This window comes from Solanum lycopersicum, chromosome 8 (assembly GCF_036512215.1).
Source record: "Solanum lycopersicum chromosome 8, SLM_r2.1".
Lineage (NCBI taxonomy): Eukaryota > Viridiplantae > Streptophyta > Magnoliopsida > Solanales > Solanaceae > Solanum > Solanum lycopersicum.
In genome coordinates this window covers 39,627,216-39,641,049 of record NC_090807.1, presented here as the reverse complement: position 1 = coordinate 39,641,049, position 13,834 = coordinate 39,627,216, and the positions used below count along the sequence as shown (strand labels likewise).

Here is a 13,834-nt window from a genome sequence, read left to right as displayed (position 1 = left end):
ACGCTGGCAAATTTTAGCTAATGTTTGCTATGAAACATAATTAAATCAAACCCTAGCTATTCCATTTAATTTAAGTTATTAATTTGTTATTATATACAATTTTCCCTTTTTAATACATCAAACCAAATAGTGCATAAGAAATAATTTATCCATAATGAATACAAATATAACAAAATAAAAAAAGTGGCTTAAAAACTATCTAAAGTTCACCGACCACAAAAGGTTGCTACACGGTAAACCAATTACAAAGGCCTAAGTGGCAATGTCGTTGAGATATGAATGAGGGCAAAAGTAGAATAATGCAGCCACATGTAGCTTTGCAACATGGAAATCTTGGTACTACCCATGTCAGGATGATCTTATTTTGTCATCCCACTAATATTATAATAGAAATAACGATTATATAAAATTCAACTCAATGCAATCATCAAAGATACAAATTCAGCAGAATGTGGAATTTCAACTGTATGTTCTATCTCACAAGGCAAAACTAATCTTCACAGTATTCGATAGTGTGAAAAGTAATTTTAAAAAGGTATCAAGATACATGATCCTGGCAAGCATTTATTTTATTTTTTTTACTGGTCAATTGTAGTAAAATATTATGACAATGACTTAAAAACACGGAATGAACCAAGAGAAACCTCTAATCAACAACACATGTGGACTACAAACTTTTGATGCTCTATTTCCCTTGTAAGATACTTATAAGAACTACAATGTCTTAACAAGGACAGTTTTGTTCAAACTAAATATCCTTGATCCATCTGTCATGAAAGGATCTGAAAATACCATTGATTCAGCAAAAACTACACAAAGGACATATACTAGCAATAAAAGTTGCAGGAACACATACTGCCGTCAAAAGAGAGTTCAGGCCAGCGACAATTGTTCTATTAATCCTACTGGTATCCCTAGAAGTTAAACTGATGACAAAATCCACGAGTCTGACCAAACAAAATGTTCACTGAGCAAGCAAAGCAGAAGAAAGAATCTGTCATGTCTATGATTTTCTAGTCATGGATATATTCACACCCCTGGGAGATCTTCGAACCTTAGATGACTCTCCATCAGTAGCACCTGTTCCTTTCAATTCCACTAACTTCTTAGGTGTTGTCACATTCTCCAGTTCAGACTTTGGATTTCCGCTGTCTTTATTCAGTTTCTCAGGGTACCAAATGTCGTCTGGATTAAGAGGTAAAGAAGCAGGATCAAGTTCAAATGATCCCACAGGTACACCCTCTTTTTCAGTTCCAGTCATTCTGAATGATGGGATTTGATGAGAGAACTTATAAAGTTCATTTGGCTTTACCAAAAATGAGCCATCCTTAGTCTGGCTGGTGGGTTCGAAAAGGCTAACAAATCCACTCACCTTATCCAGGTAATTTACTTTTATACCAACATCCTTGACAAAATCAGAAAGTACCTCCACAATCTCATACTTGTACTTACTATGTTTTTCTGGGTCGGAGCTCCAACTGACATCCCAATTTTTAAAGAGAGCCCATGTCTCCCCTTTCCTAGGATATACAATGAATGCACCTCTCTTACCCTTTGTGAACTGCACTAGATGAGAGAATGTAAGACGATCATTACTGATTTGAGAACTCCCACGTTTAAATTTCCCACAACCAGCAGGCAATTCTGCCTCTACCCACTCCATGTCTCTTCGATCCTCTGGATTAGCCTCAAGCCAGGTGAACCGTAGCTCAAATTCAGGAGACGAAACTCTCCTAATCTGACAATAGAATCTTGGCATTCCATCAGCTGTATCATAACAAGCCCAGATTTGGTCAACAGCAAAGCAACTTTCTTCCCTATGCTTATCAAAATCACTGAACTCTGGATCAGGACAATCATATATCTCTGGAGGATTATCAGAAAGTTCACTATCTGGTTCTGAATCAGAATCAACAACTTGAACTTTTTCCACCTCACTTGATGGAGGTCCAGAAGCCTGTTTGTCAAATTTCCTATTGTTGATGTTCTCATTTTGCACTTTCGCTTTAGGAGAGGCTACTTCATTTTGAGTAGTGTTTGCCTTGGAACTACCATTAGAATCAGTTGGTTTGGCATTCCTAAAGTCATCACCACTCACGGCTTCTTTCTGCTTTGATGTATCATCTTCAGCTGATTGGTTAGCCCGTACCTTCTTCCGAGGGTTTGCCAAATCATTCTCGTCGTCACTTGCACCTTCATTGTAGGATACATGCTGCCGTAGGCGAGACGATCTCCTAGGTCCGAAACCATCAAATTCAGAATCTTCTCCAACCGGTGGATAGCTACCAGACTCGATGTCCGCAGTTTCAGGCTCAGTGCTGGTTGAAGCATTAATGCTCTCACTTGATTCAACTGTCTGCTTCCTACTCCTTTTCCTATTATTTATATTAACCTTCGGCGCAGCAGCCCCTTCATTTGTATCGCCCATTTCCTTGTCATACTTTTCAGCCTTCCTTTTAGCCTTAAAATCCTCAAATACCGGAGCAGTATTTTCTCTCCGTACCTCTGGTTGTGAACCCATTGTTTTACTGCTAGGACCCTGTTGAGATCCCATTTGGGCAGGTGTAAACCCAGCTCCGGCTGCCATTCTTGAGGTTCCCTGGTTGGAAGCCTCTTTCTGCTGATAAGGTTGGCTCGTATTTGACCTAAGCGGCACATCCTGACTGCCAGGATAATTCCATTTAGGTCCAGGTCCAGGAGGAGCACCTTGAGAACCTAAATCATATGCAATGAAAGGCTTTGAGCATTTTTGGCAGCGTAAAGCTCTGTTCACAAAACTCCTGTAGTACTGGTACCTAATATTGCAAAAAGGACATCCCGTCCAGAATGTTTCAGGCATTGCTGATGAAGTTTGTTGTGGTTTCTGAATATTATTCAGATTACTGAACTGAGTACCAATACCATTTGGAATATTATTTTGTTTAGCCAAAGGATTTCGATTAACCTGTCGCTTTGCTGCTGCACCTTTGGAAAAAAACTTGTACTTACTATCATACAAAGCCCTTTTTGTCGGGTCCGAAAGCACCATATTTGATTCCCCAATCAGCTTGAAAGCTGCTTCTGCACCTGGAAACTTGTTCTTGTCAGGATGAAGCACAAGCGCAAGTCTCCGGTATTGTTTCTTGATGGTCACTTCGTCAGCCGACTGTTCAATTTGGAGGATCCGATACCAATCCTTTTCTGATCCCACTGTATTGCTCTGAGCTGAACAGTGGACATTACAGACAGCAAGTAGCTGCGATATATTCTCTAGCTGAGGGTACAGCCGTTCAGCTTTCTGTGCCACCTTTTGAGCCCCTAAAAAGTCATTACTCTGCATTTTCTTCTCAGCCAGCTCTTTAGCCCTTAGGGCTTCATCCTTGTTGCACTCCATCACAATCCCAATAAAGATATTAATCAGTAAGATGCAGTAGACATTGATACACAAGTCTCCAACATATATTTTTCATGCTCAACGCGGCATTCCTGTCCCAAAAAAAAGGAATATATCTTTAAATTCTTGCGTAAAAGCAAGAAAGATCAAATATTACTTTTACTAATTACTATTCATGTAGTAACTGTTCTAGAGCCATCATGCACACCAAAAAGAAAAGAGAGAGAGGAACTTTACCTTCAGTTACAACTTATGAGCAGCTAAGCAATAAATTGTTGATAACACAACCAAGAAAGAGAAGATACTTATACAAAGATAGTGAATCCTGCACCCAAAAATAGATGATTGTCATATTGTGCCCAACAAAGAAAACAAAAAAAAAAGGAAAAAATATAGTTAAGAATTATTTCAATTGATTCCATGAAGTCATAGGCACACAATGACGGATTCCTGAAATAGAGGAACTCTTAAAAGTTACAATAAAGAGCAATCACGACAAAATAAGTGGAAATGAAGCACAGTGAAAATCATACAAGAACAATCTAACTTCCAATAAATGGTAAAGTCAATACACAAGTATCATGCATAGACCCATGATATCAAACATCGGAGACTTGAAACATCAAAGAAAGAGAGTTCGAGGAGCACGAAGCTATGACCTGAGCATCAAACTACAATCCGACTCCTTTGTCATCTATTTCTCTGGGTAGCGGCTAGCGATCTATAACTTACTTTCACCTTTATAATCAAATGTGTCTAATATTTCTTGTAGACCAAAGAGATTTGATTTTCTTAAATGTTACATACTGCCAAATGATACATTAGTTTTGCTTGATTAACAAACTTTTCCCAATGAAAAGGGCTTGTAAGCATCATAAAAAACTAGAACTATTATCACTAAAATCACCAAAACTGTAAAATTAGCATAAACTATATTTAGCTATCACACAAGTTCTTAAGCTGATATCATACATGAAAAAGTTAACTTTGAAACATATAAAAAAAAAACATTTCACCGAACCGTGAACAAAGTTAAGCATGAGCACAAGTATAGGATAGTGAGATAACATTTATAACATGCAGATGAAATCAGAATGTGTACATCAACATACACTAAACCCTAGCATATTGCTGACAAGCAGATTAAAAAAAAACTACCATTGATTGATGTAAAAGCTCTACATAATCAAATTTCAAACTCTATAGAAATCAAAAAAGCACAATAAGGTTTAAGAAAAAGATGAAAAACAAAAGTATCCGTAAATGAGCATACCTAATAGATTAAGAGAGACCTCCAAAGTTCTGACAATAGAAAGAGATAAATCCTTATACTACTAAAGGACGAATTTGAGAGAGCAAATAGCAATGGGAGGGAAGAGAATAGCGGGAATTAGAGAGAGTGTGAAAATTTCAGGAAGAGGGGAGACACCAAAAATTCTTCTGAAACTTCATTTCCCCCTAAAATCTAACTTTGTTTATCATCATAGTGCTATTTCACCAAAACATTGGGGGAACAATCTAGAGAGTAGGTTTTTTGCAGGGGTCGAAGGTTAAAATGGGCTGGGCTGGGCCCATGTTTAAACTTCACTTTGGCCCATTCATCATTTTGGGCTTTAATATAGTTGAGTATAACCCAAGAGTTTTAGAGATGTTTGGATTGACTTTTTTAAAATGGGATATTAGATAAACGTCATAATGTTAAAAGTTAATTAAATAGGTATCTATATTTCTTTTAAATCATAAAAATTTCTTAAATTTGGTGAAATTCGAAAACATTTCAAAACGTCCCGATACATCTCGACTTATATGTTTGGTATAAGACTAAGAATACATAACCTACATGAAATGATATTATATGAGTTATTTTAATTGCACAAAGTTCATACGTCAAGTGTTAAAGTCAAGGAAATTGTGAAATAAAATTCATTTAAGTAATTGTCAAATGCTATTAAAGAATTCTCTCTCATATACGAGTCTAGTTTCGAATGCAGTAAATCATTTGTCGATACAACTTAAGAATTGAGAGATATGCATATTTTCGTGAGGATGCACAAGCAGGCACCTCAAAGTAGGTCCACTCAACTCGAAGTCGGTGGTCTTTATAGAAGACCATAATCTTTGTCTTTTATCCATTATAAATAGCTAAAACTAGAAATGACAAATGCACCTTCAAATACTCCATGGATGTTTAGATTCTAACTCGGATGTTTAACAAAATTTGCTCGACGTCACGAGCTCATCGTTGTGGTATAATTTTCTTGTTGATTTAAACTCCGTTTGTTATTGCTGCTAGGAGTTTGAATCTTAAGCTTATTATTTCAGATATTTTGATTGAGGTAATCTTCTTTTGACAACCCTTCTTCGTAATTCCATGTGCTAGTATCATTATTATAGATTTTTTAGCAGGTGGTGGTGATTTAGAAATTGTGGTTGTGGGAAGCCCCCTTTGTATTATTTATTTTGGCTATTATTGTTGCGTATTAATACTTTTAAGCTAGTGGAGGTAATGAGTGGTTGGTGCGATTATTATTAGAGTCACGTACGATGGTTGTTGGATTGAATGGTGACGCCTAGTTATAAAAAGGAAAAATAATAAGACAGTCGATAAGAAAAAACTAGAATTCGATCTTGGAAATAGGAGAAAAAAGCTCATCATAACCGTGAAAGTCACTCTAGTTACCTATGAAGCTTGTCTCTCTTTTGACATGTTGTTGGAATGTCTTCTATGGATTTAGCTACTGATTATTGTTGTTTTTGGCCTCACTTTATAGTTTTGACTTGGCTGGTCATCAGTGTGGCATTAATGCCTTCTTATTTACTTGTTGTTCTTTTTAGTTTCAGTGAAGTGCTTATAGGGCTTAACTTCCGATTTAGCAATTTCTGTGATAGAATAAGAGTATATTATAGAATAGACTATACCCCTAGACCTCTTATGGATTGTTCGTACATCTTAGTTGATTTTCATGTTGTTGCATTACTTTGGTTGGTCAAGCACCATAGAGACACCTTTTGGGATTTTGTTGAAAGGTATGTTGAGGTTATTATGTCTCTTCTAGCGTGATCTTAATGAGCTAAGATATTTAAGGTCCGTGTACTGTCAATATGTTACTTGTAGAATTATCCTATTGAGTTGGCTATGACCATATGATGTAATGTCTATCGACGACATTGTACTCCTTTTTATGATTGTGTTTTGATTAATCATGATTACTTATCATTATTGTGATGTTTTATCATCTATTTAATCACCTATGAGTTTATTTTGTCCTTAGGAGACAACGACATTGCAGGGTTACTAAGCATACAATTAATTTTTATACCGAGTCTTCGGGCCGCGCAGTCCGTGCCTACAAGTTGTGTAGGTTGTACATGTGGGCAGCATATATGTGTTATACCACAAAGCCTCATATTTGCATTAATTCATTGAACAAGTACATTCAGACTGTTCAGATCGAATTGACATCACGATCAAGGTAAAGGGCTAATATATGTATGTAGTGATTACTTGGGGATTGCGTGTTGTTTGTACCTACCAGGCTATAGGTTATTGCTTGTTATGTGCTTACATTTTATTGTTATATGGAGATAGGGTATTATACTTGTCTTTCACCCTGCCTTTTTTCCGTTCAATACTTTTACTTCAGTTTCAACTTTAAGTTTACCTTACATGATAGGTACAATATTTTGTATTGATGCCCCTTTCCTAGGGAGCTTCATTCATGCTTATAGGTCTTGAGCAACAATTAGACAAACCTGTCAAGTCGCACAGTCACCGGTCTACCAGATTGATAGACTCCTTTCTTCCAGGGGTTGCTAGAGTCATAAAGGTTTGCTTTTTTAGCTTTTTAAAGATTTTGGGGTAGGCCAGCGCCATGTCCTATTCAAGTGTTATATTCATTGAGGCTTGCAGACTAGGGTGTTAGGTTGTATAGCCATGTTATTGTCCATGTTGGCCTTGCTTTCATGTTGGTTGATGATTGATAGTTGCTTGACATATTGGTAGATACATACCTATTTCACCTATTGTATACAGATCATGGTGACTTTGATGACCACATAGCGTTTATGCTTTCCTAATTACCATGGTGACCTTGACGACCCAAACAAGATTTTGTGCTAGTTTGTTATTGCTTCATATAAATTGTTGGGAGTAGTTATTTCTTTGTAAAGCTATTGATAGGGGCCTTGCTGACCGAGATCTTATTTTTATGTCGAGATATACTTGATTGTGTGTGGCTGTCATGTGCCATTAGAAAGTGGTTCAACATGGTCTGCTCAAGACTAAGTTTTGGCATCAGGTGTCAGTTGCACCTCTCGAGTTTGGGGTGTGACATGTATTTAGTTTCTTTTTCCTTTTTAAAGTGACCTATAAGTTAAAAGTCAAAAGTTATAAGTTGTGTTACCTAAACACTTTCAGAATTACAAAAGTGTTTAAAAACCAAAAGCCACTAAAAATAAGTCAATTAACAGAGTATATGATTAGTATTCACATAGTTTAGTCTATGATATTGCATGACGCTGCATTCAGCTTATGTCATACAATATTGATCAACTACATCTTTCTTTCTTTGTCAGTGGATTAGGTTATATGTATTAGTTTTAGAATAAGTTTAGCATCTCAAGTTCATCATGTTCAACTTTATATTTAATAGTGCATATCTCACATACTCAATACAATTAAAGTAGTGACTACATACCTTCTTTTGCGAGATATGATTTATAATATAATTTCAAACACTCACATTCAGATCACGGTTATTATGGTTATGTATCATCTAAATAATAGAGTTTAGTAAGTTATTAACTATCAAGGACAAGGACTACTTTTATTTTTGTTATTTTAGTCATATTTCCATTTGATTATTAAGTTTGTTTTGAACTTGCTTATTATATTCAGTTTTAGATAAGATTTATTAATTTTATATAGTAATCTTACTGTCATGCCACAGTATGGGACATCCTGGATCATTTGTGACTCTAAGAATCATATTACCACTAAGGTAGTCTCGAGTCTTAACAAACTTGCTATTTGAGCAACATGTTTGAAATGTTCATGTAAGGACCCTAAAATTGAATTAGTGATACTAGAGCCTTGTATGTTAGAATATAGTCGTTAATCTAGTATAAATGCTTAAAATGAGTTTAAAAGTGAGTTTGGTTGTTCTTGAGGTCAAACATCAACGAACAACCAAGACGTTTGAAAACTAACCGTTTGGTGCTAGTGTGTTTTAGTGTAGTATGGCTGAAGTTAGTGTGTTGTTTGAGGTCTAAGTCATGTGGAGATGACTCATATTCGTGGAACATCGAGTGCAGTTTAACATTCGGATATGACTCCTAAAGGAACCCCAAAGGGGCCATTGAGGAGGACTTAAGGAGAACCCCATCTTTTTGCCAAAAGTTGCCTGGGCAGCACGATTCACGACCCCAAACCACGGCCCATCAAACCACCAACGGCTCGTGAGTCTTGGGCGTGAACCAGGCCTGCAGGTTTTGAGACACAGACCATAACCACGAACCCTATTGACGGGGCGTGGACCAGGCCACAGTCAGTGGTCTGGTGGGCGTGGAAGTGATTTCCATCCTGCAATTTTGCAGGTAGCTCAACCAACTTGGGGGTGAATTGCAAAATTCACCCAAAGTCTTTTTAAGTGCATGGACGTTTGTTTTAAGTTTAAGGTATATGAAGAGTATTTAAACATTTATTTGAATTAAGAATTCGTTACTCACTTTTCCCAAAAATCAAACCCTTCCCTCCCTTAAGTTCTCTCAAAAACTATATGGAAGCTCAAGGTCAAGATGTAGCTAGGGTTGTGGATTTCAATGGTTTTCTTCTTCAATTCTCTTGGGATTTCATCTAATAAGGTATGTGGTATGGTCCACTTATGGTGGTGATGTTTACTTTATATATGTGTGTGTGTTGTGATCATGGCCTTGTATTGTGAAGAATTGAATTATCAACATTATGTCTTATACTTGAATGAGAAGGGTTAATGTAGAATGCTAATGTGAAGTAAATTGTGTGTGGATTACGACTATAATTACAAGATAATGATGTGAATGTTGGTGATTATGTGAAAGACTAGTATCACATATGTACACACACATGAATGAATGAAGCTAATGAAGTAATAAATGTGAGTCTATTGAAAGGTTTCTCAATAGTACTCTAATGAATGAACGGGGGATTTTGGGACTGCTCTGTGAGTAAAGATTGAGTGTCTCATAATAATCTCAATATTCCTAAGAGATTTCCAATGAACGAATGATAGCTTGGGATGGATACCCTCACGTTTGTAGAGTTGTGGTATTTAGTAGCAATCTCATAACCTATAATGAATGAATGTAATGAAAGTCTGATACTCTGTGGGGATTAATGCTAAGCATCGAGAGGATATGATAGAGATGAGTGCTCTCTTGTATGTAGAGGTGAGGTACTTTTTAGGATAACTAGGAAATCAATTAACAAATTAACTTAAAAGAAATGTCTACGAAACCAATTTGATTTTAGGTGAGGGATTCAAGTTATTTCGAAGGGGAGGGGTTATGCATCCTTCGAAATCCACAAATGTAGATGCCTACTGAATTCATTTTTTCAAATTGAAGAGGAGATAACAATAATATACAAGTATAATAAACATGTAATATACACAAGTAACAAAATAAAATAATATAAGAAACGGCCTAAAGTTTGTCTAATGCCATTATATACAAAATAATGAATAAAAAGTATAATTCGAACTTAATTCGAATAGCTTTAATAGGAAGCAACTCCGGGTATTTGTAAAGACACTTATGAAAATTGTTAGTAGTAAATAAATATGAGTAAAAATAAATGAATTAAATAAAAACTTAAAAATAAAAATTCATCTTATTTACATGGAAGACCTTGAAAATCGATGGTAATTTCTTCATTGGACATTTTTAACAATAAAAAATTATAAACATAAACTAAATTTTCGTCTTTTAAAATGGATAGGCCTCCATAATCGATAGAGAGATTTTCTCATTGGCCATTTTTAGCATTTACTATTAGATATAATTTTAACAAAGAAACAAAAAACAACAATTAAGATAACAAATAATCTAAATTAATCCTATTGTGGCTCTAACTTTTTTAACAAAAGTTCTGCAAGTATTTTTATTAAATTAACAAAAAATTACAGTGAGCGAAGAAATTGGACATTCATCAACAATAATATATTAAAATAATGAAGATCTGAAGCAACATTGATAACCACCAAATGTAGGCAACAACAAACAAAACTTATATATCCACTATGATAACTAATAATAATAAAAATGATTAAAAACAAATAAAACAATATAGCATGAACATCAAACTTATTAACTAGAAGCTAATCAAAATATTGAAAATAACTAGAAAGAACAAAGGAATTGTTGATAAATAATAAAACATAAACTTCAACAGTTAAAATCATTAAAATCCAAAACAACAAAACAACAACCAAATCAGTGAGGGAGTAAAACAGGGTAAAAAATATAGATATTAAAGATAAGTGTTCTCTAACAAGAAGATAACATTCACTATGAGTACTAAAATTAGTCCATTCAACAAAAGTATCAAGAATAATGAGATTAAGTTTATAAAGATGTGTTATTAGAATTACCGAATTTCACCGTAGACGAAGGAGATGGGGATTGGGTCTGGACAACGAATAGGATAATAGAGGACTTCTTGGGTCTGTTGTTCAGAATAGTGAGGGTGAGAGAAATGGAGTTGGGGTCTTTTGGCGGTGCTGGACTGGTTGAGCTTCGGTGAACTCATCGGAAAATGATAAATAAGACCCTCTTTTGTGAACAAAAAATATAAAAAAAAATTTATTCCCTCACATAATTAAAATATCCACCATCCCTTTAACCTAACGTGTCAATTATTCTAAATATAGGTAATTGAAAATTGTCAATAACATTTTATTAAAATCGTGGGCCAAAACCACGGTGAATAAAATATGTGCATATGAAACATTACTGTGCAAAATATCAAATATGAATATTAACAAATGTAAGAGATGAAAAGAATATGAAAAAATGTAACTAATGTAACCAATGTCATGTAAAAATGTAATTTAACAAATAATGATTTTATAAAAAAGTGAACAAATTATTGAACGCCAGACTGTGACACAATAATATAACCAAAACTAATCGATAGTATCCTAATACTTTAAGAAAAAAAGATAATTATCAACAAGTTGCATTAAAATGACAAAAACATGTATATTGAACTATTTTTAAAAATAAAATACTTAAAAATATTAAATTTAAAAATGTCAGAAAAAAATTTGGTGTCAACAGTACTTAGTAGCAATCTCTTGAGATGGGTACCCTCACATTAATTGAGATGGGATCTCTTGTAGCAATCTCTCTATCCCTTAACTATGTGCCCACATAGGAAAGGCTAAACGAATGACAGGAAAGTGGGGATCTCTCATACGGTTAGGGTTGATACTAGGATTCCATGTTAAGATCTCATGGTCTATATCGGTTAGGGTTACCCCCACAAAAAAAATGTAATTAACTAGGTCTTTTTGGGGTATTCTACTCAGCATTGCTCCCTCCCGTTACTCTGTCCAAATTTCCTTAGGATTCGGTTTTGAAACTTTGTCTGCCCCCTCCATTGGTATTAGAGTCAAGTTTACCAGGAAGGGTATGAGTAGGAGCGACTAAGTCTCTACGTTTTCCTTGAGCGGACAATGTCGAAACGTAGGTTGCAATCATGGTGATAAGTTCAAAGTTTGGTAGTTGATGTTCTTCTTCCACTTAATTTCTTTGTTTTATTCCTTAAAGTGGGGTAATTGGATGATTCCCGATTTAGACATTGGCAAACCCATACTTCTACGTTGAATTAGCTGAGACTGTGTGTGTCGTAGAGTCGGACCCGGAGGGTGTTACCATCGCCAAGCCTAGAGGAATAAAATCAAAGATGGTTAGTGTAAAAGGTAACAACTATTACTACACAAAAAAATTAGTATTCCGATAATAATCTTTGAAGTAGAGAATAAAGCCCACATATATTGTTCTTCTCTCTGCTAGATACTTAATACTATATAAATTCTTAATTATCTATGTTCACTTTACCATCTGTAAAGAAGTTAGAATACTTAATATTGACTACCATAAAAAGTAATAAAATAATAAGTAAGGATACTATCTTAAAAGGTAATAAAATATGGAAAAATTAGTAAACTAGTCAAAATAAATAACATATTTAGTAAAAATATCCATACTTTATAAATATTAGCAATAATGTCAAAAATGTCATTATTTTAAAAAATTTATGTGTCCCAATTTTCTTCCTATTTTATCTCTCTTTTTCAATTAATTCTATATATCCTTTTTTTTAAAAAAAATAAATTATTCTCTCTCATATTTATCTTTTCAAATTGTTAATTCTCTCTCCCATTTAATTTTTTTTCTCTCTCATGGTTATCTTTTCTGATTTTCCTCCACCATTCAAGTTGCAAATATTTTTTTGCCATATATTTTGGTTATTTTTTTAATCCAAAATTGAATCAACAAGAATCCCTTTGATTAAGGTATCTCTAATCTTTATCCTAGTTTCATATTTTTTTTCTAATTTAATTTTTGTTTAAATCTTAAAAAAATGTTGTTTGTATTTTTCAATTTCCGTTATGATTTACTCTCCAATGGCTGAATCCAAGAAGCTTACTAGAGGTATTCATCTTAATCAACCAATTTTTGGTGATTAAAAAATCCTTTAATTTATTTATTACTTAACAAATAGTGTATAATGTACGCTGCTAAAATGAGGGAAGAAAGAGGGTAAGAACATTTACAAGACTCATTGATGTGCAAAACCTTCCTCAAATTCAGAACGCAAATGTAGAATTTTTGTCTACTCGTGAGGATCTTGAAAAAGACGACGAAGATCGCGAACAATTTTCTATTAGTTTGTTTTGTATTTATAGTTCTTTTTTAGAATTTGGTATGCTTTCTTAATTTGTATTCAAATCACTATGTATACTATCAATATTTGTATTTATTAAAAATTTCATGTTGCATGGTTTATTAATCTTGTATTTGTCCCTAATTTGTATTCATCCAAATTTATGTCAACTAGTTATGTATTTTATTTATAAGAAGAACAACTTTCTATTAGTTTATTTGTATTCGAATACAAATACAAATAATAGACATATTGGAATGAATACCACTTAGAAAAGGAAACAAGATTTTGAAAAGAAAAATAAATACACAATGAAAAATATATACGAATACAAATGTATTTCTTAAATAGCTACATTTTATTTGACATACATATTGGAATGAATACAAACTAATAAAGGTATGTCAACTAAATTTGACATTTTTTTCTAATTTGTATTTATTCTAAAGGTATGTCAACTAGTTATGTATTTTATTTAAGAATGAGTACACCAAATATTCAATTATTTCTTTTCAATTTTATATTTCATTCAC

General features: G+C 34.1%; 1 protein-coding gene across 3 annotated transcripts; it reads right to left on the bottom strand.

Moving 5' to 3' along the window:
* Nucleotides 1-663: 663 nt before the first annotated feature.
* Nucleotides 664-11,621, bottom strand: LOC101266847 (uncharacterized). 3 transcript variants are annotated; one of them, XM_004244853.4, is made up of 3 exons: nucleotides 11,002-11,621; nucleotides 3,611-3,698; nucleotides 664-3,465 (listed from the first exon to the last, which is right to left on the bottom strand). In XM_004244853.4, the coding sequence occupies exon 3, from the start codon at nucleotides 3,371-3,373 to the stop codon at nucleotides 1,004-1,006; it is 2,370 nt and encodes a 789-aa protein (XP_004244901.1). In that variant the 5' UTR covers nucleotides 3,374-3,465; nucleotides 3,611-3,698; nucleotides 11,002-11,621; the 3' UTR covers nucleotides 664-1,003. The 3 variants fall into 3 exon arrangements, with proteins under 3 accessions (XP_004244901.1, XP_004244900.1, XP_069143757.1); XM_004244852.5 differs by lacking the exon at nucleotides 11,002-11,621 and adding an exon at nucleotides 4,647-4,925; XM_069287656.1 differs by lacking the exon at nucleotides 11,002-11,621 and adding an exon at nucleotides 4,647-4,880 and having other exon boundaries at nucleotides 3,611-3,823.
* Nucleotides 11,622-13,834: the final 2,213 nt, after the last annotated feature.

Excerpts from the sequence above, each read along its gene's own strand:
- LOC101266847 (XM_004244853.4), bottom strand. The coding sequence starts at position 3,373 with ATGGAGTGCAACAAGGATGAAGCCCTAAGGGCTAAAGAGCTGGCTGAG.